Source organism: Enoplosus armatus, chromosome 5 (assembly GCF_043641665.1).
Source record: "Enoplosus armatus isolate fEnoArm2 chromosome 5, fEnoArm2.hap1, whole genome shotgun sequence".
In the NCBI taxonomy this organism is placed as follows: Eukaryota; Metazoa; Chordata; class Actinopteri; order Centrarchiformes; family Enoplosidae; genus Enoplosus; species Enoplosus armatus.
Genome location: NC_092184.1, coordinates 5393736 through 5421368, shown reverse-complemented (window position 1 = coordinate 5421368; position 27633 = coordinate 5393736). Strand labels below are relative to the sequence as shown.

At 38.0% G+C, this 27633-nt stretch overlaps 2 protein-coding genes across 2 annotated transcripts; one reads left to right on the top strand and one right to left on the bottom strand.

The window, feature by feature from the left end:
- Positions 1-82: 82 nt before the first annotated feature.
- LOC139284971 (calpain-5-like) lies at positions 83-27019 on the bottom strand. The gene is made up of 13 exons (XM_070905374.1): positions 26787-27019; positions 20223-20382; positions 15264-15395; positions 7034-7242; positions 5434-5626; positions 5126-5319; positions 3683-3760; positions 3209-3404; positions 2948-3070; positions 2654-2850; positions 1678-1799; positions 1285-1421; positions 83-1184 (listed from the first exon to the last, which is right to left on the bottom strand). The coding sequence occupies exons 2-13, from the start codon at positions 20376-20378 to the stop codon at positions 1008-1010; spliced, it is 1914 nt and encodes a 637-aa protein (XP_070761475.1). The 5' UTR covers positions 20379-20382; positions 26787-27019; the 3' UTR covers positions 83-1007.
- Positions 8819-11031, top strand: LOC139284972 (olfactory marker protein-like). Its single transcript, XM_070905375.1, has 2 exons — positions 8819-8899; positions 10600-11031. Exons 1-2 carry the CDS (start codon positions 8831-8833, stop codon positions 11029-11031), a joined length of 501 nt encoding a protein of 166 aa, XP_070761476.1. The 5' UTR covers positions 8819-8830.
- Positions 27020-27633: the final 614 nt, after the last annotated feature.

Genomic DNA, 27633 nt, shown 5'->3' with positions numbered 1-27633 from the left:
AGGCAGTGAAGGGTGGGCAGGATTTGGGTTCACAGATTGCAACGGGTAGTATGGAACAGATTATTCAGGCTGATGACTTAAATGTGTCTGTAAAGTGTGTTTATTATATATATTTAAGACATGAAAGGAATTGAGACAAGATATAAAAGAAACACAAGGCGATATAAAAAGACAATATAAAAAGACGATGGCTGTGTTCAAAACCTCATACTAATGTACTGCTTACAACATACTCAATCAGTATGTAATGCATACTGCCTACTAAATGAACAATTAAGTATGCCATTACCAGCAGACTGTTTCACCTTCACTCTCCATCATTCGTAATTATTCCACCGCCATTGCACAGTCTGAAGAGACGCAATGCATCTTGGGGCAGTTGAGTATGTCCAGTAAGCTCACATCGCATACTCAGAAATTCTTGCTGATCTAGTATACATCCAGGTATGCAGTTGGAACGCACTACGTACTCAATTTTATGCCATACTTAGTACGAATAGTATGTTAGTATGCGATTTTGAACACAGCCACATAAATAGGATTTAGAAGGAGTAAATTAAAATAAAAGATAAAAATAAGATAAATTAGAATTAGACAGATTAAACAGTAGAATAAAGATAACACAGAGTAGTGGCTGATAGACACAACATCTGATAAACAACTGTAAACAATGTTTATAAGCTAGCTGGAGATCATTTGTAATTTCTCTCTCAGACATGTTTTTAGTATATTCTGATACAACCAAAACAGGTACTGTAAATCACTTTGTAAACAGACATTTATGGGCAGCAAGAGGATCGGGTTTCTTGTATTTTTCATCACGTCTTCTGATCTCTGCATACGATGTGTAATCTTCTATAAAAACTAGTCTTCCGAAAAGTAAACCCTCTATTTCTGCCGAATATTTACCCTGATAGGCACACACACACATTTTGTGGTAAACTAGTGAAAGACCAACAGAACGGACAGCTGAATCAACCCCGACTGGACGGTTTTCATGGCCTATCTCAGATGTTGGTGAGCACCGTGCTGGTCACTATGGCGACAGTGAGGGTTCCAGAAAGGTCGTTGTCACGGCGATCACCCTTATCCCTCAGGTGGAGCGTCTGCTGGAAATCCCCTTGCTCGGCTGGCAAAGTCACCTGACCCAGGAAGGAATCCCTTAATATGTTGTGGTTGTAGATCTGAGAGACACAGCGAGAGAGGAATTCACTGCTTGAATGTGACAACATTCACACGTGCACAGTTTTTCTGTCAGCCTCACTTGGCTACAAACACACAAACCTCGATGCTGATCGGCTGGTTGGCTTTCTTCCTGTAGAAGAGCCCCTTGGTGTCGAAGGCGGGGCTGCACGTGCTTTTATGAACTGGAGAGCAAACTTTCTCTCCTTCGCAACGAATTATCACGTAGGGGTCAGATACTGGAAACACACACACACACACACACACACACACACACACACACACACAGGTGATTCTGTTTCTGGATGTACAACATGTCTGTCATTTAGTTTCTAAGCTACAAAAGCAAACCACATCTCCATTGTGACTTGTTTTTGTGAAGCTTATAGTTCAATTTGATCTGATTATATATATTGAGTCAGTAATCTCTTAATGGTGATAAGCAAATGTCCTGTAAAGTGTCCCTTAGTCATTGTTGAAAAAACTAAAATCTACCTCCATCAGAGTCTTGTCCTGTGAGTCCACTAGCCCTCAGTATGTGGACCTGAGTGACCAGAGAGGGATAACCACACAACCCGGACCAGCAGGTCTGTGGAGGCTCATCTAGAGTCAACTCCCTACAGGACGGACAGAGAGAGAGAGAGAGGGAAAGGGAAGCTTGTATTTGTTCGTATCTTATGGTTTGCTCTAGTATCTTATGTTTATGTTGTTGTTCTGTCATTAGTTTAGCACACACATTCACATAAAATTGCATTGTCTCTTAAACCCCTGTGCTTACCAGCTGCTTTACTGGGGTGTAAACTGCATCCATGGTGTAGTCTAAACATGTTTCTGTGTCTTGTAAAAGTCACTAAAAAGCAGCTAGAGTTCATTGCATCTGAGGTTTAACTTCCCGCAGACCTGGAGACCTATTCACAAAATATCCTCAGACTAAAATGGTCTTCCGCCCCCAATTTGTTTGACAGTTCATTAAGTGCACATTAAATAATCAGCAACTGCAATGAATACATAAATGAAAGTGATTTCATGGCAATCGCTGGATTATCCAATCTGTGCTTTATGTAGAATTTTCACATCAAAGTATGATGATTTGTTTTGTCAGCTGGAAAACATCATGCTGATGGTTTTTAATACCAGATACAATCTAAGATACAATCTAAGTTAATATTTCAGCCTCCACTCTTCAGGCCACACAAAATCTAAAATGAAAAGACTAAAAGATAACTTTTTGTCTACCCTTTCTCTTTCAAATATTTTTATGTTTTCCTTTTCAATTACACATTTCATTTCAAGTATTTACATTCAAGCCTTTTGATTTTCCATTTCCAGATTTTAAATGTCACTTTTCATTTTCAAATTGCCATTTCTCAATATCACTGTCATTTCAATATCCAATAATGTTCCTTAACAACAAACACTGAAATGAAACAATAACTGAGTTCAAACTAAAACAAGCCCAGCGAGTCCCTACTTGCAGTCGGAGGGCACGTCGCTGAAGATGCGGAGCAGGAAGTCTCCCTCCAGGCCAGGGTCAAAGGTTGTGGGTATGATGACATACCGGCCCTCTGTCAGGTCAATGCGTATGAACACAGACCTTGAGTTGATGTAGATGCTCCCACCAACCTTCTGCTGGGTGACATGCATACGGTATGTCCTGTTTAACTCCACCTGAACACAGAGAGACAGCAGCCATTTTCACTTCCTTTAATTACTGGCTTACAGCTAAATCTCTCACTCTAACAGGGAAAACACACACTGAGCTGACCCTTTGTATGTCAAAACCTATAGCCAGGTTTTCTCCTCGCCCCCCTCTCAGTGTGGCTCTGCGGTCTTTCTGCTGCAGACATATCAGTACCTCGTCCTCTGGCTTCTTCACGTCAAACACATACTACACAAACACAGAGAAAACAAATACATATTGTTAGAGTTCATTCCTTCTTCCACAACAGAGTTGTCACTGTTGTAAAGTACATTGTCTTGCCTAACACCAAATCTGAGAAATTATGAATAAATGAGAAAATAACACCTGCGGGTTCTGGAGGAAGGACTGCTTGTTGTTGGTGCAGCCACCGGCTCGGTTGAGAAGCGGGTCGTCATGGCGGCGCCAGGAGCCCTGCATCACGGCCTCCTCCCAGGTCTTATGGAAACTCAGGTAGGATGTGTTAATGAGACGACACAGGATGAGGTCTGTGAAGTTAGTGATAAAGTCATCAAATGTCATCCTGCAGAGAGGGGGAGAGAGAGGGGTGATAAGTAGAAATTTTGGTTTATTTGCAACAACTGTAATTTACTGTATGAGCAAAGATATTTATGATGAGGAGGAATGAGGAAAATATTCAGAGAGAGAGAAAGAAGTAAAATAATCTATTAAATCAACAAATTAACTCTTGAGTGGAGATTGAACAAACGTCAACATACAGATGCCTGAGAATTGCTGTAGACTTATGACTGAAGGCACTTTGTGTCTGCCAACAGGGGGCAGCGTTGCACTAAAACTCACCAGAACTCTCCATCATCCTGCACAGTGACACCAATCCTCTCCCGCTCACTCTTACTGACCTTCTTCCACTCTTCAGAGCTGCAAACAGGCAGAAAAAGGTCAATGGATGGCAGACGTGAAATGTTTGTAGTAAAAAGTCAACACCAAAGAAAAAAATAACTCAAGAATCAAATCGTAGTTCTTGACAGGTTTCAAAAATGTCAAAAATTGACTCCCACAGGATTTACAATTTGTGTAGAAAACATGGTCTGTGCTTCAAATAAATCTAAAAAAAGGTGAAAAGTTTGTTTTACCACAAATTCATACGTGTTAATATCTCAGACATGAATTTTGAAGTTGTAAAATGTTAGCTTTCAATTTACTTTAACTCTGGATGTTTAGTATGGTTAAAAAGAGTTTTTGTGGAGCTCTTAAGTTTTTGTTTGCTACAGAGCTCGTACTCTTAATCTAAAAAAAGACATGAAGAATTTCCTCTGGAAATGTTGCTGTGAGAAACCTGAGATCTCCTGTGTCCAGTGGTGGAATGGTGGTGCATTTACTCAAGTACAATTTTGAGGTATTTGTACATTACTTGAGTATTTGCATGTAATTGACAGCTATAGTTACCAGTTACTTTACAAATTAAAAATGTATGATGATCTTATAAAATTGATTAAACCAGTGGTTCCGAAACGTTTTGGCTTGTGACGCCTTACAAAATGAAGCAGTGTCTTGTTGTCACCCATTGTCATGTTCCACACGTGTTTCACAAAAGAGACATTGACACAAAGACGGTTTGAAAAAAATGTTAAAGACCCAAAGAGCTGAAATCATCCAACGTTAAAAAAAAAAGAATAATTTTAATTTTCTGCATCTCAGGCAGAAAAAAACTGGACTAAACTTACTACTACATATTAAGTGGTTACAACAAGCTCCACCTGGACCAGCTACAACAGTAAAATGGTGCTTACATATTGATGCATCAGTATTATAATAATCTAATAATGGTGAATAGAATAATTTATCAATCACAAGGGACATTTTACTGCAGAATAACACTTTTACTTTGAACCTTAAAGTAAATTTTTCTGATAAAACTTACTTACTTTTAATTTTTACTTGAGTGGGATTTTGAATGAAGGACTTTTACGTGTCTTTTACGTGTTGTACCAGTACTTTTACTTAAGTAAAGGATCTGAATACTGAATAGTACATCCAACACTGCTTGTGTCCATGTTGGCCTTCAAAAGGCATCATCACTAGACAACCTGAGGATTTGGGTGATGTCAAACCTGACTTATGCACCTCTATAGTTAATAGTCTGATCCGAACATTTTTCGTGGGGGACAAGAATGACTATCGTTCTTCTTGTCTTTCTTCAGTTAATGTGCCTTTTCCCCTTTTCATTTTCACTCTCTTTCCTGTTAAACCCCCTCCCCGTACTCCACACCTCCTCTTCCTCACCTGTCGCTCCAAGGCCCGTTCCACTCTCTTTGTCCCCAGGGGTTTCTCATGCGGATCATGGTGAGTTTCTCTGACCTGAAGAAGGCCAGCAGGCCTTCGCCCAGCCTCACCCTGCGGACATCTGTCACTGCATAGGCATGGCCCTTCACCAGGCCGCAGGCTAGCCTGGCCTCCATGTCCGCTGCACTGGTTGCCTGCAATGACCAACGAGTGGAGGCACTGGTTCAGTCAGCCTGTAAATCGTTCAGTCATTCTTAAATCAAATAATTTAATCATTCAGCCGCTGTTTGTGTTTGTCCTCTCCTCACCCGGATCGAGCAGCTGATGAGGCCTCCTCTGTCATGGACTTTCAGGACTCTCTCGAACAGTTCGTTGCGTTTCTCTTCATCTTCTTTAAACCCATTCTCCACCAAGTCCATTGGCTCCGACACGCCCCCGGTGAAATCCACGAGAGCGTCGGCTGTGTTGCCCCCATCCAGCGCCTCATAGCATCCGCACATCCTACAAACACACACATGCAATCATTAACGCTTACATACAGACGTTTGAATTAAAACATTTTATTCATGCCGATTCGTGTATCTCTACCCTCAAATTTAATAAAAGTCTGCAACAGAAAATAACATCCTGATACATTTGAGAATAGTCGTTTCTGCTCTTCAAAGTTTAATCCATATAACATAAACTAAACATCAGTTTTACACAATAAAATAAAGAAAAGACTAAAAATAAGTCTACATTAAGTCATTAATATGGTATATTATAATTAATATTTCCTTTTTTATGGCCATTTCCATTTTTAAGTATTGTATTTTACACATTTAACAAATGTGTCTGGGATTTATTTCCGTTTATACGCAAATTCAAAATCAAGCATTGAATTTAAATTTACATTAAATCCTATACATTTCATAGTTAAATTAACAGAATTGCAGGGTTTAAAATTAAAGTTTAATCAGGGCTGCATTTTGATGTTGATTCTTATTAGTTTGCTCTCTGGGAGTTTTTATTCTTTAAGTGTACAACAACAGTCTGCTGTGTCACCCACCAACAGCATTACATCACTGCCTGTTTGAATCCCATATAAGCTGTAAGAAGAGGGAAGAATGAGGAACCGGCACGGACTCAAAAACAGCCGGTGTTGTTCCTTTGACTGTGGTGAACCTGAAATGATTCACACTCCACCAGGCGTTGACTGTGTGGTGTTTGAGCAACATTTAGCAAAAGACACACATCACATTTGGCAAACACCACCTGCCTACCTCCATTCAAAACCTAATACCACTCATATGATACATTCATACATACACAGGATTCATACTACAGCAGGATAATGACTCCAAAGACACCTCAAAGCTTTGCAAGATCTATTTGAAGACCCACTGCATATATATATATTCCCAGCATTTATAAGCTGTATATAAACATGTAATGGTTTGTAACACTATAATGTAGTTGTAAACAGATATAAGTGTTTATTAAAGTATTTGTTAACAACTCTAACTCCTCCTGGGGACACCTATACATGGAGACTGCTGTATAAAGCAGATAATGAATGAAAATTTAGTGAAACAGCTGTAATAATATAAAATATGTCTTCATAGGAGAAGTTATAATTGTTGACAAAAACTGTACATTAATATGCACTTAAAATGTCCTTATATCTGCTTATAACTACAATATAGTGTTTAATTATGCTTGATACAAACTTATCTTGTTCAACAGCTGATCTGTTTTACAAAAGTAACCTTGACAGGCAAAGACCTGCAGCCAAGTATAGTGGTTTTAAATAATTATATGATGCTATTTAATAACTTTTTCACTTAAAACTAGAGTTGAACGAGTTATTGTTTTTATATTGAAAAGGGCATTTGAACACACGGAGACACACATAGTGTAAGTGCTTACTTGGCATAGGCCTTCTCCACCAGTGCGCTCCAAAACTCGTTGCTGTCGTTGGAGTGGCAGTACACCAGCTCTCCATTCACCGTGGGCAGTCGGTCATCGATCACCACGTCCACCCACTCACCAAACCGCCAGAACTGGAAGTGGAAGATCCCGGCATAGGACTCTGGTTTTTCGTCATACCACTCCTGGTCCTTCCAGTCAGGAATCACCTGGGAAAAACAGAACACATGAGCTTGGTCTTGTGAAAGCTCAGGTTTTATTTCAATAATATAAAGTGAGATTTGTGTACTGATTGTGTACTACACTGTGGGATCCAGAATGAATAGAAAAAATAAAAATAAGAAAAAGACATACAATATGCTGTTCTGTAGCTGACACTGACCTTTGACCTCTATAAAAAAAAAGGCCAAATGAAGTTTCCCCTGCATGACTTAGGTGTTTTTACTTCCTGGGAATATAACTGCCTTTTCCAAGGAAATCTCGACTTCCTCCACATATATAAAATGAAACACCTAACTGCTGATAGTTGCTGTTGTATATAGTCTCGTGCAATGAGCATCTTAATGAGTAACACCAAAAATGTGTAATAATATGATTTTATCTCACCAGTAAATATCACTCCTAATGGGAACAGGGACACTGGGCAACGACTTACATTCATCAAAACATCAAGTCCATCTATACATAAATAATATAATAATATAATATAAAATAAACTATAATATAGTATAAACTCAGAAATATACAACTATCCATTTGTTATTTCCTAAAAAATTTAAAAACATCAGGTTATCCATTTGTTTCCCCTTAATTAACCTTCTGCATCTATAATTAACATGAGCAACTGAGGATTTATAGTTTTTAACAAGGGAATGCCATCCACCCATATCCTGTGCTAAGATCCCTACTGACGACACATTAACACTGACATCCACTGACACACACACACACACACACTCAGTAACAATCCTCAGTGAAGTGAGTGAATAAATAACTGATCCATTGAGCCAAGACCAGTCGAGCTCCCAGAAGCCCTCAGGAAACTCCCAGAGTTCCCTCTCGTACGTCATCAGTGCCTCCTGTTGCCTAGCACCCTCACACATCACCCACCTCCTTAACGGCTTTAAAAAAAAAAGCTTAAAGAGTATTTTCATTTGATATTCAGACATTTCAAACCTGATCCACAGTGTACCAAGATAAATTATTCTACTGCGGGAGATGAGATGTGGCAGGTTTGTGTTTTGTCTTGTTTTTTAAAAATCTAATTCTGAGTTTAAACCTCTGGAAAATATAAAATAATTCGGACAAATACTATTCCTGCCTTCAGTAGTGGTCAGAATTCCTCCATGTTACTGAATTGCATAATATAAACATACGAAGAAACAGTTTGGTGCAGAAATGTCACATATCAGGGTTGAATGCACGAGAAACCAACTAATTTGACTGATGCTTTTTTTGCATTGATCCCATCCATACCAGTGCACTCCCCTACCCTCTCTCTATGTGGCATGCCAATCAATGTGTCCTAACCAAACTACCCCGTGGGCAGGAGGGGGGGGTGGGGAGGTTGGGGGCAAAAACGAGGAACTGCTACATTGTGATGGAAATAGTTGGAAAGGGGAGGGGAGACAGAGAAGACATTTGAGCCTATGAGGAGAGAGAGAGAGAGAGAGAGAAAGACAGAGAGAGAGAGAAAGAGAGAGAAAGTCAAACCAGAGCTCTATCTTTCACAACATCCATCTAGACAGGCAGGTCTTCCCATCTCCTTAACCCGGGATTATAACCTCGAAGTCAGACATGGACAATGCCAAGGCTCCCTCCAACACACTGGTGCTGGCATTTACAGAAGACACAGCACTGACAGAGGTGAGGTTCTCACTTTGAAATAACAACTTCTCACCTGCAGCTAAGTGACAGTGACTGCAAAATCTGTTATCACAATATGTGTGTTTTTGTTTGTACTTGAAAGAAAATACAATTGGATGGAGTCAACATTGCAGTTTTGACTGCTGATGAAAACAAACATATATATATTAAAGTAATACTTCTATATATAGTCCTTTATATACTGAGAAAAGTTTGTAACAAAACATTTGAAATCTAGGGTATTCAATTACATCAATTATCTAGAGGCCTTGCTTATGTATATTTAAATGTTTCTCCCTGGTTTAATGGACCAAATAGGCTTTATAACATCAGTTTTCTATAGTGTGCCTGGTGCTTTGAATGTCCCTGGTGTAATGATCAATAGGTCTACTCATCAGAAGAGTTAAAACACTGACTACCAGCCTGGCACTCAAAAACAATTTTCTTTCTGTCTGATGTAACTGACTGTCTGGCAGCCACAGTGGAGGTCAACAGCTCCTGGGCTTTTGTGACTGATCAAATGTAAATGTGCTGTGCTGAAGTGTGCTTTAGAGCTACAACAATTAGTCCGCTAATCGATTAGTGAATCAAAAGAAAACAAAAACAATGCAATTATTTTCATAATCAATTCATCATCACTTTTCAAGCTAAAATGCCGAACATTTGCCTCTACCAACTTCTTAAATGTGTCTATATTCTGCTGACAGCGACAGCAAGACATTTGACTACATCATCTTGGCTATCATTTGAGTATTCAATTGAAAGAAAAGCTTTTTCTCTGTTTTACATCATAATAAACTGAATATCTTTGGGTTTTCTGATTTAAAAAAGAGCCATGTTAACATGCGAATACTGACCATAACAACGCACGTAGTAATAGTTACTGTGTAAATCTGATGAATGAGACAGTGACGTTCGCTACAGGAGGTTTGCTATTCAACATGCTGACATTATATAAGCAGAAAATTGGAAATGACAGAGGTGTATGTTGCTAGATTAACTAAATACAGCGTCACTGAAAGGTATTCAGATTTCTTCACCTTTTCCACATGGCATTATAGGCTTCATATGAACTACATAATATTGTTTTGACATCAACCAACACACAATGCCCCAAAACGATTAATCATGGTTTTAGAAGTACTAGCCAATATATTAAAACAGAAATAGTCCATTTACATATGTAAATGCTTCCTGTTCTGACTGATTATTTTTATGATGTCTCTAGAATTTGACCCTCGGCCAATTAAAGTAAATGGACAATATTTTGAAAGGCATACTCCGATCTACAGGTGAAGCATGATGATGGTATGTGTAGCATCATGTTGAGATCCTGATGCTGACGCTGAGAGGAAGCGCAAGTTTCTGAATGTCAGAGTGACCATGTCATGTCCCTAGAAGAAATGATTTAGTGAGTCTGAATACTTACTAGCAGCATCTAGATTTCTCTTGTGTTTATGTTTAGAAAATGTATTTCCAGCATAAATTCCTTCACAGCTCATCAGTACACCGTCTGAGGCCTCCTGTTCTTGGTTTTGTTTGTAAATGGTGGGTCCACAACTACATAATAAAAGGTGGTGGGGTGGATAATACAATTTGGCACACACGTCTTTTCTTTCCACATTACCCTTACTTCTCCAACCCATCTCAGTTTCCATTTCATCTATCTCTTCGTATGCGTTCTTTTATTCCCTCTGCAGATGATGCGTCTTCGTGTATCGTCTTTGCAGCGGTCAGGGCAGAAGCGTCAGGATGGTGAGCGTCTACTTCTTCCCCATGAGTCCGTGTATCGGCTGGACTTCCCCACCCAGGAGCTGAACTTCTCCCGCTGGTACTTCTCCCTCGTCGCCCACGGTCGTGTCACCATCACCGGCATTTCCCAACACTGGACCCCTGACCTCACCAACCTGATGACCCGTCAGCTACAGGAGCCGATCGGAACATTTTGGCGAAACGCTGATGACCCGGAGGATTCACCACTCAAATGGCTGGAGGCGGACATGCAGGAGTTTGGCGAAAGGATTGCTGAGCTGGCCAAGGTCAGGAAGGTCATGTACTTCCTGTTTGCTTTCAAGGATGGGGCAGAGGCAGCAAATCTTAGCTGCTCGGTAGAGTTCACACCAGATAAATGACTCTTCACTTTTTGCCAGTAGAGTCCTGTTAGAATACTGGAAATTCAATCTGTGACCTTTAAAAAACTTTTCATCTCCTTTTACAGCAATCAAAGAAATACATAAACTTAAATATTCTCCCTTAAAAATCGCATTATTTCTCATCTCCGAGTCTCACTGATTAATCTGTAATTGTACCGTAACAAGATTGTAGTTCCACCTCTTTGTGCACTTGACTTCATTAATTTGCTACAGTTCATTCTAACATTTTAGCACAAAGAGCAAACTTTTAACATAACCTCAACAGCCAAGTCAAAAGTTTATAAGCACTTATGGTAAACAAGCTTTAAAGAAAGTATTTTCACAAAACAAAGCACACATATTCAGTAAAGAACATAAAACCTGGGATGAAGAATACTACAAGAGATAGAAGTATGGAACTAATCCTCTTGTACGTTTCCTGGTGCTACTCAAAAGATCAATGTATCATCGACATAAATCATCAATTCAAAAAATATTTTAAATTCGTACAGAAACGTGCATTCATAAGAATTATTTACACAATGTTTTTTGATGATGTTGAAACACAATAACAGAAATGTTGATAACTCATAACTGATTAAAATGTTTTATGAATGAATCTACTTTTGAAAAGAAAACTTGAGGGTACAAACTAATGATCAAAGGATAATGTAAATAAAACATGCCTTTATTGATCAGCTGAATATTGTGATAATATGTGTAATGAGTTGTTACTGTCTTTGCTGTTGTTGTATTGTGTTTCTGAATTCTTTCATTGTTCACAGGAGCGACAGCGAGATGCAAAACAAGTAGCAGTGAATGGAATATAAAATATTCATATTGCATGACGGTCGGCCTGACACAAAACAGAGATCAATGGAGTGACATCTATTAAAAATCGACTGAAAGCTGTCTGTGTGTTCTCATTGATGCTGATTATTATTGGTGTTACTGGCCCTCAAAGGGCTTTATGCTTACACCCACGATTCAGGAGGTGAGGATGTATTTGCAGTCATTATTTGGGAAATCAGTTGACCCATATTTGGTTTATCATCCTCTCATCTCTTTTATCATGAGCATGAGAAGATTCGCAAAAGTGAAAGGGGAGAGACAGTCGAAGGGAAAAAAAGGCATTTAATTTCATCGCTTTGCCTCTGTTAGATTAAACTGGGCACAATGCAAGCATCATAATAACCAGCAGCCATTAGTAGGAGCAATACAGAATCAGCAGGTGGAGTCAGGACGAGCTTCAGTGACAAATGACATGAGTACCTCTCGTTGCCTTTAAAAGCAGCGGAGAGATTAAACAGCCAGGAAGGACAAAGGTTGAGGTCTCTGAGGGTTCACCTCTGTGGAGCACTGAAGTTACAGAAAACAAAAACACCCCAAATATGTCGGCAACAATAGACACGAACATTCCCGTGTGTAATGATAGGCTTATCTGTGCAATGAGACTATAGGATCTACTAAAATGTGTTTCCATTATTACTATCTGCCTCCTTGTGTTATTAGTTAAGAGAATGTGTTCAGTAAGTTATATGGATAGGCCATATGCCATTCAGAATATATAATCTATAATATTTTTAGAGGTAATTGCAAGTGGAACAGAAAATTTGTGATGATCTTCTTGACTTGATTCTCCAGTTAAAGTTTTCCAAACAATTTCACTGTATAAACATGGAATCTGTGAGTAATAGATAACGAGTCAATCACTGTGATCCTGACCGGTCCTGTCACTTTGTTGTGTGATTTAAATAACTGTTGATGTGCCATCCAAGCATTAGCTTTGATTTTCATAGAACGCAACTTTATAGCTGCATTTCTCTCTCTGTGTTTTCTGTGTTTTTTCTGTCTCCTCATGTTTCAGTGAGAAACAGCAGGAAAAGAATTCAGTTTTGTTTCCAGTCAAATTTTCCACCTTACTGGAGCCAAATACTGGCAGTTATTTCTCTCCTGCATTTGTTTTACACTGAAAATGCTTTTCTTATTATGGTGAGTTAGAGATGCAGAACTGCTTCAGTGAGGACAGGACCATCATTGCAGGTTTTGTTTACAATTAATTAAAAGAAAACAATCCTGAACATATATTTAGGTTTTGCGGTGGAATGCCTGGGATAAGCTAGTAAGTGGACCTTGAGTTGAGATTGTTTTGTTGAGTTTTTTTGCTTGATATTTTTGTCAAATTTAGGGTGCAGGAACAATTTTTTGAAAATGAAACAAATAAACTGATGAATTTTAATTCAAAATCATATACTATACATTTAAAGCTGAATTATAATCTTTACAAAATGACCCCAAATTAATGCAAATTTTAGCACTTTATGAAACAGAGCAGGTTGGAACACAGAAACAAAGAAAATGATGCATGATATTTTCATGTTATCAACATCAAATAAGTTACTAAAATAAGTAATGTAAGCAATGAAATCTTTACGATTATAGCTAAGACAGACCTCTACACACTGCACATATCAGAAATGTCAGTTTTAAATGTTGTTGTTCTGTATGTGAGTTAACGCTGTTTTTAACCATTTAACTAATTTTGTCCTGGGTAGGATGGTGATTACACTTTGGAATAACAAAATGTTGTCGATTGTCGTCAAACTGCCAGTGTAGTTTGCCTTAATCACACTAGAGGCTTAATAAGTGTTTTAGAACCAGTGTTTGTTTTTGGACCATTGACGGGTGTCAAGACAACTAGCTGCTCTACTGAGGCAATGACACCTTAAACAGGCTTTAGTTTCCCTTCAGCTGATGGAAAACTGAGAGCTGCAGAGGACCTCCGAGACCAGACAGGAGGAATGAGGCAACCAGCGGTGGAAAAAATACTGACGAAGCACAAGTGCACCCACACACACACAACCACGACGCAACCACGACGCAACAACACAACAATAATGCACTTCTATCATGTTTATTTAACGTACATTTAACTGGCTAGAAGGCCTACGGGTCAGAGAGGCTCACAGGCCAACAAAAAGAAAAGCCATACTGAACCCACTATAGATCCTGTTCACTCATTGTGATTCACTCTGAAAAATAGTCTAATAGAAATACTTTAAGATTACCAGAAATCCTTTCTATTCCAGCCATTATACTACATAAAATACACTTGAGAAGTTTTTCTGCTAAAACACAAGTGTGTTGAATTATAAGTGTGTTGCTGTTGTTGTTGTTGTTGTTGATGATGATGATGTTAAACTTCGTAACAGGATTGGAGACCAATTTATGAAATGATATACTGTATATGATTAATACATTGTTGAAAAGTCAATTCCATCTGACAGAAAATCCATTCATACATGTAGCTGTGTCATTTCTGAATAACAGGGTTGTTCATTAAGGTGACTGGTGCCACCTTATGGATGAATGTTGTTATTTCCTGTTTGCTGCACCATCCGGCTCGAGTCCTTAACAGAGGGATCTGTGCAAATCCCATTCCCATGTCATGAAATTATTTTAATTTAGATCGTTGTTTGTCTCATTTTGTGATAATGACCATTTCACAGTGAATCGTGCAAATGATTTATGAGACACACATGTGACATACATCATTATTAAGAATTATGAATTCATAATTACAACACAAATAACAGTATGTACGGTAGTTTAAGTGTTAATGAATTATTTTAATATGAAAAGTGTCTAAGTGTATATGAAAAACAACAAGGTGTGTGTGTGTGTGTGTGTGTGTGTGTGTGTGTGTGTGTCTTTAAGTAATCTTAAAGAAAATCACTTGGATTACACAAAGTGCCACAGTACACACAAATGTGAAGTAGACACACACCCAGTCACACAAATCTAACACCCATATTGTCGCATGCACACATGCCCACACCCATCAACGCACGCGCACACACACACAGTTCATATGCAATCTACTGGCTGTGCCACTGCCATTTTAATAGAAGCCTTTAACTGACGTGTAGTTATTTGTAATGCCATAACAGTTGTTAGTTAGTTGTTCCATTAGGATACTGTATTTTTGGAGTTAGTTGTTTTATTGAGCTATTTTGTTGTATTGAGTTTTTGTGCAAAATTCTGGGATTTTGTGTGTGTTCATGATCTGGTCTTGTGATGGATTCTTATGTAAATATATTGCGTATTGTGGTTATGCAGACCCTGGGAAAAATAGTGTTTGCTTTGATAAAGCCAAGGTTACAAAACCAATTGCACAGCTGCAACAAAAGAGATAATAAAACATGGATACTGTCTCTGTGTCTTTGTCTCACCTTCTGCCATAGTGCCTCTCTGGAGGCCAGGCTGGAGCAGGCGGCTACGAACCAGCAGTTTCCCAGCTGGCCTTGATGCAGGTCGTGGGCACTAATGCCATCCACAAACAGATGGGGATCGCTGCATAACTCCTAGAAGGACAAAGATGATTGCAATCAGTGTTTGCATTTCTTTTTCTGTCAAATAAACTGTATTCTTTTTTTCCTGACTTATCAATTCAAAATAAGGACGAGAATGAAAATCCTTGACATTGATCAAAACAATCTTCCAGGCAACAAAGAATACATAGCATAGAGCCCAGCAGTAGAAGGAGATGGTCATACTGGGCAGCTGCCAGGTGTGGATGGATGTGAAGCAGGGCGTTTGCCATAGCACTCAGTCAACCATCATAAGGTAAATACAGGGTAAACACACCCTTCGATTATGTAGAAATCGCTTCTGAATGTTCAAAGCAAAACAAACCACAGAGCATATGAGGGAAAGACTAACAGGACAGCAGCCAAATGATAGGGCTGGGATAAACCAGTGGCACACACACCCAGCAAGACCACTAACCATGTAGAGACAGACGTATGCATGGCTCACATAAAACTCACTTATTCACGTTATATCTTAAAAAACGAGACAAAACATGTTAATTAGTGAGATTAAGAGGTGCAGGTAGGTGGTGATTTTGTACCTTTTGATTGAGCCAGGCTAGCTATTTCTCCTTGTTTCCAGTGTTTGTGCTAAGCTAACAGGCTGCTGCTGCGGCTTCATATTTAGTGCACAATAGTGGTATCAAACTTCTCATCTAACTCTCTGCCAGAAAGCAGATAGGCATAATTCTTTTAGGCAGATGGTACAGAGATATTCAGTTTTTCAAAAACTTTATTTAACATTTTGAAATGATTTTAAATGTCTTGCATGTGTTGTGCGTCCTTTTGTAAAGTCACATGACAAACAAATGACCGATGTAAACCAGAAAGAACATCAAATGCCCCTCGCTGTGTGTGCATTCTCAAAATTAGAGGTCTGTCTATTTTAAGCACACATACTATATATGCCCAAACACACAGTACCATAAATGTACTCATATGTTCAACCACAAAAAAAGACACACACACACTGAGAGTGGAGAAATATCCTGGGTGGTTCTCCTTTCCACACCATCTTCATCCTCCTCTTTTCACATGCACATACCATGTTGGCACATCCACAACATTAAAAACATAACTAATGTAGGTGAAGTTTACATAAGATGGAAATAATAATATATTCATGAAAATATTATGACCAATGTGGACAAATGGTTTACTGTACGTGCTGTTCATGTCTAATTGTAAAATTGTGTACATGAAAAATGTACAAGTTTTTTAAAATTTGTAATACATTTCTTGGACTATAAAAGTTTCAGAAAATTGTACTTGTTTACACAGGAAGACGTCATTAAAAGAGATTCCCTCCCAAATCCAAATGGATTTTAATAGAAGTGATGGACAAAAAGTCTGAGTTTGACACATCAAGTGGGTATTTTCCAAAGTTACAGTGTTATTAATACAAAAGTCCCTCTTTGTGTTACTGTCCTACAACCTATAATTTTTGAACATACTTGATTTGATTTGAACTCAGCTTAGATCTTTACCTCCACAACTCGGTGAAAATCTGCAATCCTGTTTAAACAACATGTTGTGTAACATGCAACACTTTCTGACTTGTATGGATGTTTTTTCCCTCTTTTTTCAAATTTTGCAATTGGCAATCCAATCTGCCAGCGAAACAGCACCCCCCAGTCTATTGCATTTACATTTACTTGTCAGCACGCTCTTTTGGTGTCAACATTCAAACGGAAATGCAATCTGTCAGTCCTGTCATCAAGGCGGGTCCCCCCTGCATTCTGGGAACACCTGCCCCTACTCTGCCTCTGATTGACAAAAGAGACCAAAAAAACATGTGTTTTAAACAATATGAAATGCAATTGATTGAGCTTTCATTTTCATTTTTAATCAAAATAATACAAACTGAATTGAGGATTACATTGCCACTTTGAATATTGCATATTGAATTGCCAATTGCAAAATGCGTTGACATTTGAATAAAGAGGCCAAAACATTTCTATAGACTTGTGTTTCACTGGAGTCTGGAGGCTGATCTTTGAGGGCTTTCCCAAAATGTACATGGGTTTACGAAACCACAGGCATTTTGTTTTCACGTTACATTCATCCACTCAAGTGAACACAGTATGTGTAATTGTTTATGCAAACTACTACTTTCCCAATCAAGTGTTAGTGTTAGCAGCTACTGCTGTAGCTACCAAATCTAGTCTTTTTTTCTTGAGCTACTTGAACCAAATACTGACAGTCCTAGTTCAAAAATATTAAGCTTAAGTTATTATAATATGAATAAAACTTTAACTGGGATGCAACTCTTGAAACGATCACTATCAGCTAGAGAGAAGACGTATCACTCTGTTGTTGGAGTTGTTGTAACTACAGAAACAATAAACACTCCCCTCTGTTTTTTTTTCATCACACATGATCTTTGCCTGATACAGACAGACAGAGAGCACTTTAACCAGAGGTTTCATTTTGATGATCTGCTGCAGGCTATATTATTAGCCTCAAAAACCCAGTATCAGCAGAAAGAAATAGAAGCTAATGCATGTATATGAGGCTGAAGTGGAGCAAGTTTGGACTAATCAGGATAAACAATCAGTTAGCAACACTGATCCAAAGATGAGTTAACCAAGAGGGTTGATTAGTACAGTTTTAAGCTCTTGTAAAACATGTCATTACTCTGAGGATTCACTATTGAAACAATAGAAGTGTTTCCTCTCTCTCCACTCCCTGGACAAATCAATAATATTGATTTGAATTGGAGTGCTTCAAGTTTCCTGTTTAATTATTTATCAGCTCAGATCATCAATGATTGACAGTAAAAGCATATTATATATAGAGAAAGAGAGTTCAGGCATGAATACTGAGTTATGGAAGAAGACTGAGAACATCAGACTTGCAATCAAATTAGTTTGAATTCATTTAAAAAAACATAAACGGCAATTAACGTAATAAAAAATCCAGTCTTCATTCGAAACCATATTCAGACCACACCAGAGTCTGCTTCGAAGCATACACAGACCCACATGTCACATGCCGAAATGAACTGGACTAAACTGGGAGGACACCAAGATTCAATGTGAACAATGTGAATTTTTGGCAGGATAACTGCTATGGAAAGCCATTTTTAGCACCGTGTATTTCCCCTTCCTTCAACAAAAATGACAAATGTATGCTCATACTCTCAGGTATAAATATGTTAAACTGAGTATGAAGCAAAGAACTGACAGAATCTTGTGTGGCTCAATTAACTTTTTTATTGCTTTGAATCTGTTTGTGTCTTTAGGTGTACAGTGTAAACAGCAGCAGATAGAAGCTAATAAGCAATAACTCCATTATGAGCATCATATTTCCCCATTATCTTAACAGATAAATCAGCAGCAGCGGTTACTGTTGCACTTCCTAAAAACATTCCTAAAAACAAATATGGTTCAGTGAAATGCAGACTCAAAGTCTCTGAGACAAGTCAAGTTTGGCAGTTTAAGCAAACAACTCTGTGATATCAAACAAGTTCAATGTTTATTCTAGACTGAGAGCATCTGTTGAGATGTTTTATTAAATCCATTATCCACCACATGAAAACACTGATACCTACTCACTCAAAATGATTCATAACATAAATTAAACATAAAAACTAATCATGGTGCTTTTCTAGACAGAAGGAAATACTCGTTCGTTTTGTCAGTATGACAGAGGCCAGATCCTCAATACTTGATACAGAATAGAAGCTCAATGGAAGATTGAAAACAGCTATATAATGGTTTGGGATTAATGCAATAATCACAGATACAACCTGACTGTTTACAATTCCAACCAAAGTTCTGGCTCACGCTACAAAGCAGCGAAATTCAGCAACAGAAGTAAAAACTGAATCACTGCAGCTTTAAAAAGTGACAGGTTCAGTGCTTTTTGGCAATGCTGCAAAACTGGACAGCATTGAAACAAACTACAAAATTCAGTAACCTCTTAACAGTAAATGACTAAAGTTGTTTAATTTACTGTTAAGCAGCTGTAAATAATACTCCATATGGAATTGGTTAACGAGGTTGCACAACGACATTTGTAGTGAAATATGTTGTGAAATTGTGTATTTTGGGGTGTTCCCTTAAAAGCCTGTTTTCTTCCTACACCACAATGACAATGACTATTACAGAATTTGTTCCAGCCGAAGATCATTGAATCAGAACACTTTCCATGTCTGTTCTAAGCCATATTTTATATCATATTTCAATCCTACAATCCCTGTAGCTTTGATTCTACCACACACGAGAATAACTGGAGTAAGAAACTATACAAATTCAATTCACCTTTGCTCAGTAACTACAAGACAGACATCTTAAGGTGTTATTCTGCTGTCCAAATATTTGCTCAAATTTGTTCAAAGAGCAAATACCACAGAAACACACATTCACACACACACACAGACACACACAATTCCTGGATGTTGGAATGGGATATCAGTGGGGTAAATTCCATAAATTCCTCGCCCTATTCATTCCATGTAACCTCTCCTCTTTCTTAATATGCATGCTCTCCTTTGTACTTGTCTCATGACCACCATCCCCCTTTCCCACCTACTGTCTCTGGTCCCTGTTTGTTGTCTTTCTGTCTCCCTCCACTGTGAATCAGCTGATCAGCTCACTAAACAATTTGTGGTGCCTGTGCCTTCACCTTTGCAGTATGTTAGTGTTATTGTTGGTAATAGGGTAAACAGTGAGGTTGCCACAACAGTTTTGATTGAAACCACCGTGTTTAAAAAAGGCAGAAAATAATTGTCATATATTCTTGGAAAGCAGGAAATTATCTTACACTCCTTAGCTGAAATAAGTCTTACTTCCTAAAACAAACTTTCTTTTTTCTCACCTTAGGCCTTTTCCAGGTGACTCTGCCGATGCGGTTGCTTTGGTAGAACAGAGATTGGTCGGACGTGGGGAATAGAGGGTCTTCAAACAGATGTCCATTCTGCTGGCACTGCCTCTTCAGTGCAGAGAAAGACTGGCCCTCGTACGGGACCACCATCCCCCTGCACGGACAGAAACCGACAGGTTTATCAGGGCTTTTTATTAATCTGGGTTTTTGGTACATTATATACCAAAATGTATAAACACAATTACATAAGAGAGTACTTGAACATAACAAACAAACAAAAAATACATGTCACAGGATATCCTTCACTGCTGTATTATTTATATTACAACAGACAATGAGCTTATTGTAATAGTAAAATCAGTCTATGTGCTACCAACGTAACAAAAGAGACTGAATTACATTGGTTATTTGACAGCTTTATATCTGAACACCAAAAACAGCCAGAATTGGATCTGGATTAAATACCTTGTTTGGTGTTTACTGAATGAAGTTAAGCAGAGCGGGTGAAAGTGGAGGTCACCATTATACTCTACTGTAGTACCATCACTTCATTCCAAAACACATATTATAATGCTTTTTTAGCAAACTACATACAAAGCAACCCTGGGTAAAACGCTGTTTATTATTCATCGTTATCAATGGTGCTCTGTGTGGCATTTTAATGCCAATTAATCAAAAGCTCAAGCTGAATTTGGTGGGAAATCTACTGGACAGCTTTATCACACAAAACAGGAAGAGGCCTCTGCTGTTCAAGATCAAATAGAGCTAAAATGTTCAGAACATATCTGTTGGATGGTGGAAGGAATGCCATCCTGTCATCTTTCTTCAGACCCAACAGGAAGCAGAAGCAATTAGGAGCAAAACACACAATTTCAATAATGAAATATATGGATATGGATACATGCATCCAACTAATTAGCAAAATGTTTGTACAAAACCAGTGAACCCAATTAGCATTGACAAAAAAAGCAGCTTTTATGAAGATTGAAGGCGTTTGTGCAGGATGAGAACATTGTATGTGGCACAGGTTTACTGAACAATTAACATTTTTACTTAAATAACTCCAGACTTAGAAAAATAGGATCCCACACTCTCATACTAACATCCCTCTGGACCTTCGTCAAGAGTGTTTTTACTTAACTCAAAATCTCCAACTTTTGAAGCTACAAAACTATAGTGTGCAGATGTACAACACAGTATTACAGTTGCACTTAAGGCCAAACCATTGTTTTTACACTGTGTGTCACCAGATTGGATATGGAGGAAAATTACTGAATCATCTACTATCAATGGTAGACACAATGACAATATATTTTTCATAACATCAAAAGGTCCCATACTGTAAGTTCAAATATACAATAAACAATGCAACACAGCAAACCTGTAAATAAAGGTGGGAGACTAAGACACTGTTTGGTATTTTGGAAAAGAGGTAAAAATACGATTTTAGAGGATAAGTCAAACCAGTCGCTGACATTGTTCACATTGTGGTGTGGATAAGGATTTGTAACAAGGATATCCTCATTTAACACTCCCAAAACATGCACACGCACAAGTCAAATATATGTTACTTAAACTATTCCACCAGTCATGTGACAGGATGACAAACAGAAATGCAGACAGTCATGTTTGACTACGGATCACCAGCAAAGCAAACACATGATGAAAGTTGCATGCCTTTGTGTGTGTGCGTGTGTGTGTGTGTGTGTGTGTGTGTGTGCGCGCGTGTGTGTGTGTGTGTGTGTGTGTGTTTATGTGTGTGTGCAGCATTAAGGGCCTGATCTGGTGAGTGAAGTCCTAACAGCAGCTTCCTGTCTACCAAATAAAGTGAGACAACCACAGAAAGAGGAAGCGGTGTGTGTCGTGTGTTTGTTATGGAATTTGTTTTAGAGCTGTAGATGCTGGTTGCATTATTGTTTAGTTCACTAATTTGTGCTGCAATGTTCAAGAGAGAAAGAGCATCTTCTTTGCCTGATTAAGATCACTGTGATATATTTTTTCACATCTCCAGTGCTCAAAGAAAATAAAATCCGTTTTACTATGATATCAATAATCACACATCCGTCTCTCCCTCCTTATATATTCAACTTGAATAAATAAATGTCCAGCAAAATGCTTTAGATTCAGCGTGCGTGTGAGCAAAGAGGAATTAAACCAACTTAACATCTTGTAATACTTGTACACTGTCAGACTTTAAAGGTAGCAGAATACTTTATCTCATAAATGATGAAACTGATGAGAACTGAAAAGAGTCACTGGAGGACAAGTGCATCCCTCACACTCACAATGCTCATTAATTAAGGCTTAAACTGCAAAATAGGTCTTAAAATCCCTCACTAATGCAGCCTGAGAAAAAAACACTCTTCTTCCGTCATATCATTAAGCTTTTCAACTCACTGCTGATTTCCAACAGTGATACTGTGTTCTGTCTGCAAATATTGTGCGAGCATCACTTTAACAGCTTGATGAAGACAGCAATCAACTTACAAACTAACCTAAAGCTACCTCTACACACATAGTTCAGTCTTAGTCCTGCAGTACTACCAACAGTAGTGGAATGTAAGTACATTTACTCAAGTACTGCACTTAAGTACAAATTCAAGGTACTTCTACTTTACTTGAGTATTTCCATTTTATGCAACTTTATACTTAAACTCCACTTTTCTCATAGGCAAATATTGTACTTTTAACTTCACTACCTTTATCTGACAGATTTAGTTACTTTTCAGATTACAGTGTTTCATACCCTTCCTATCCAGTGAAATCCATGTATCTCCAAATTTGGTGATTTTTAATGTGAATTTTCTAACTGAAGGATTAAGTGTTCCTTTATGGGTTGAGAAAATTGCCCTAAAAACTACCCAACAGTATATACATTATAAACAGTATATTTTACTGCACAATGAGTACTTACTAATACATTTTGCTGAAAATACTTTTACTTAAGTACAGTTTTGAATGCAGGACTTTCACTTATAGTGGAGTATTTCAACAGTGTGGTATTAAAGGATCTGAATACTTCTTCCACCACAGGCTGCCAGGATGCTGGTTACCATGGAGACTGTTCATGGGACACATCAGGCCAGTCAGTAATATTATCAGTGTCAATTAAAGGCACTTAACACAGAGAGGATACTGAGTGAGAGAGAGAGAGAGAGAGAGAGAGAGAGAGAGAGAGAGAGAGAGAGACCAACTGACTAGCGAAAGACTCAACAAATTATATTACTGCTTGGTGGTCTGTTTCACTAAATACTTCTTTTCTAAAAATATTTTTAAAAATACACTTGAAAAACCAAAAGCAACTTGTCTTTCCAGGAACAATGTCCTAATATAATACAAAGACTTCGCTGTGAACAGTGTTGAAGAAAGAAAAGAACTGTCCCTTTAAAACTGGGAAAGTCCTGTGGGTTTTAGGAATAAAAGAAAAGGGCCTCTACTGAAGAAGATAATAGGGATGAGAATACCATTTCTGGCATCATTTAAAATCTAAAAGTGTTTCTATAGGAAGTGGGTTGTGAAAACGTCCCGGAGAGACATTTGAAGGTTGATAGAAAGAAAGAGAGGCTGTGAGCGAGCAGGCTGGTTAGAAGAAACTGAGCTGACCTTCTTTACTGCAGACAACCAGCATGACTGGGAAATGACTCATCATCAGAGGGGGGAGGGGGACAATGTGTTTTCCTGTGTATGTGTGTAAGTGCATTTAATCAAATGTTAAACAAAACTAGTTTACACTCACATTGGCCATTCCCACATTTACAAACATGTTCAACATGTGTAGTGGAAAATAACCATTAAGACCAGTCTGCTGGTCAGTTGGCTTCTCTGATTTAGTATTAACTATAGGCCTTTTTCACAGCAGATATTTTGACTTGTCATAGCAGGAAAAGCACAGGTATTACTAGACACATCAACAATGGGTCTGTGGTGTTCAAGTGTCTCAGTAAGACATGACAGTGTGACAGTGGGCCAGCATGCACAACACCAGGACCCTGAAACTGAAGCAGCTAAACCGATTTCAGCCATCATTAACTGTATTATTTACATCTGTGCTTTTGCTACTGTGACGCGTCAAAATGCGTCGGTGAAGAGGCCTATTATATTGCAGTTATTTGACTGCATATTGAAAGTGAAGGTAACACCCATTAATCAGTTTTCTGTAATGCTTGTGCTGGTGGGGTTGCATTGTTAAAACTAATGTTCCTCAAAATGAATATTGATTCCTGAGGATGCTGCAACTCCTTTGCTCTGAACATGAATTCTTTGTCACAGGACGACAATCAAGTTTAATTTAATCACGCTTTTACTCCCAACAATGTCCTAGAAAGGTTAAAGTCTAATATTATCACATATAAGCACAAAGCACCCGTTTACATGGTCAATGATCTCTTGGTTTAAATTCTGACAAAGTGTTGTTGTTAAGGTGTTGTAAGCAACTGAAACAGTCAAAAGTCTGCAGTGAAGTGTGATGGAGCTGTGTGACTGCAGGATGATGTGATGGTTAACTCAAGGGAAGAAAAAAAAGGTCTCAAGACAGACCCATGACATTATATGAGAAAAAGTGGTGAGGATATACATAATGCAACAGTTCAAACTATAGACAAAGAAGGATCCATAGAGGTTGATTTCCTACTTCATTAGTCTCTTTTTTTGATCAATTAATTGTTTAGTCATGAGATGTCAGAGAATAGTAAAAAAAAACTTCTCTACTAGTTGTCCAAAACCCAAGGATATTCAATTTAAATGACAGAAAACATAAAAACAGTAAATACTATATTATTTTAGAACCTAAATTTCTCTTGATAAATGACAAACAATTATGAAATAGGCCAATATGTTTTTTACTGTCAGCCTACTAATCTCTTCATCAAAACATTTGCTGCTGAAATGATAGGTCTTATTAATCAATTAGTCGATGAACAGAACATATTTAAAAAAACAATTAATTAGTAAGTCATTTATCCAGCAAAAATGCTGAACATGGTTACAGTTTATCAGATGTAAGTAAGGATTTACTTCTTAACATTACTGTAAAATGTAAATATTTGAGTCTTGGACAGTTGCTCTGAGGCCAATACCAATATCGACATTTGAGAATTTAAAGATTTGTTCTTTTTTTTTTTATTCTGGCCTAGATATGTACAAATTGGGACATTTTACATTATAAAAATTAAACTTGTCAGTTCTCTCTGTTGAATAAACTACTGTATATGGTGACACTGTTTTTATTTTGCTTGTTACTTATCGGTAGACCTATATGCTGACACAGATTTATCGAGATTTTCTGACACAACTGAAAACCCTCACTAGTTCTGAGCAGTTCAACTCTGGAATTAAGAAAAAGGCATAGTTTATGGAAGTGTGTGAGGTAAACACGCAAGGGAAGAAACAGTGGCAGTAGCCGTTAAAGAACACTGCCTACAAGACCAACAAGTCACCTGTTCACATCAGTCTACTGTCAACAACTGCTGTTTACTCCTCTTTCTCACCATCTGTAGCATTACCACATTTACTTCTCTCATTTCTTTCCCAGAGTATTATACTCAGTCTTTAAATGTCCCACACAACTTACTTTTGATTCATTTTATTTGTGAATACACTGTTTCTTGATGTGCAAACATTAAGCTGAACCTTTAAAGACCACTAGTGTCATCTGCAGACACAGAAGTTTGATTATCAGGCAAAAACAGAGGAAAACCAGCCAAACATGGGTGTGGTTTCATGTGGGCACCAATAGGCATGCCACAGCAGATATCTGTCAACTGAACAGCCCAATGCAGATGATAAAACGTGGACATTTTAGATTAAGTGTGACATGTACAGCATTTGCCAAACAGTCCACTTGTCTCACTTTGATAAAATGGACTTTAAGACACATTTTGCAGTAGAGCTTAAAACTCTTTTCAGCTGTGTGAAGTCACCCAGAGTCAAAGTCAAAAACCAAACCGGAAATTAGTAAAAACATTTGCCTTCAAAAAAAAAATGCAACGTCTATTAAGGAAGAGAACACAGTATTGGTCGTGATAACCGCAGATGTTTATCGTATATTACGTGAACCCCACAACTGCTTCTAATCAATCTTTTATGATAGAATGCAATTGTCATTATTGTTGCGATGTCTTGCAATATGAAAAATGTCCAATGGCACCAATAGCAGAAAATGTTGCGTATTTTATTTTGAAGGTTATTGCCGTAAGTGTATTTGTTTACGCTCGCGAGTTTTTTCATAGATTTTTCATCTTGTGTGAAGGCGAGGGAAACGATACCATTAATAAATTATATCCTGTATTAATGTTATACTTCCCTTCTATCCTGTCTTATTCTATGCTAATGCTACGTTTTCTTAGCTAACGCTCCCAACAACTCGTTTCCACGTCCACTTCGTCAAAGTAACGTTAAAATGTGTATAAACTTTGTCTGAACTGCAGTGAAATTAATTAATAAATCAACTTTTCAGAACTAGAAAACAGACCCTTTAATAACGGTTAGTAGCGAGGTTGAGATGACTGGAGATGGAAAGCCATTTCAGTGCTAAGTTAGCTTGAACTAATTAGACTTTACCTGGAAATATGTTTGGTTAAATGTCAGCTCCCTGGGTGGCTCACGCGGCTGCTCACTCTTCTCCCAGGAGGATTTCGATGTTTTTTATTCCCTCCTTCTGTTGCCAAGTCGGTGATGTGCGGAGCTTTTCACCGGTAGGTTAGATAGTCTACAACACTCAGAGTAAAACTACACACAAACACACACACACACACAAACACACACAGTTGAGCGCTCCAGTATCTCGGAGCTCAGATAGTCCACCCGCCTTCAGTCATCTGAAGGCTTCAGCGAGTTTTTATGATGCCTTCATGAACGGTACGGACAAATTTGAATCAACGAGTTAAGCGCACTTGAACCCTGACCGAATCAATACTGTATAATTATTTACCCGAAAGGGGATACACCTGTATAAACCCGATTGTACTCCATAATACCATATTTAGATGTAAGCAGCATTTTATGATCACTTTATCCAGAATGAGATCATAACCCTGTGTTTCCTACTGCATTAGAACAGCTCACAGAAATTAAAATACATTGTTTTCAAATCGACATCATTTTTTGTGTCAAATATTTGTTTATTCGTTTGGGTATTTGCATATATTTGTTTAGTTATGTCTGTATCTGTAAATACGTTGAGTCAAAGTCCTTGTCCCTGTCAACCAGTGATGGAAGAAGTATTCATATCATTTACTTACTAAAAGTAGCAATGCCACAGTATAAAAATACTCCATTACTAGTAATAGCCCGGTATTCAAAAAATCACTGAAACAAAAGTACAGAAGTATCAGCAACTAAATGTACTTAAAGTATCAAAAGAAAAAGTACTCGTCATACTGTCGTAACAGTGTTATATCATTATATT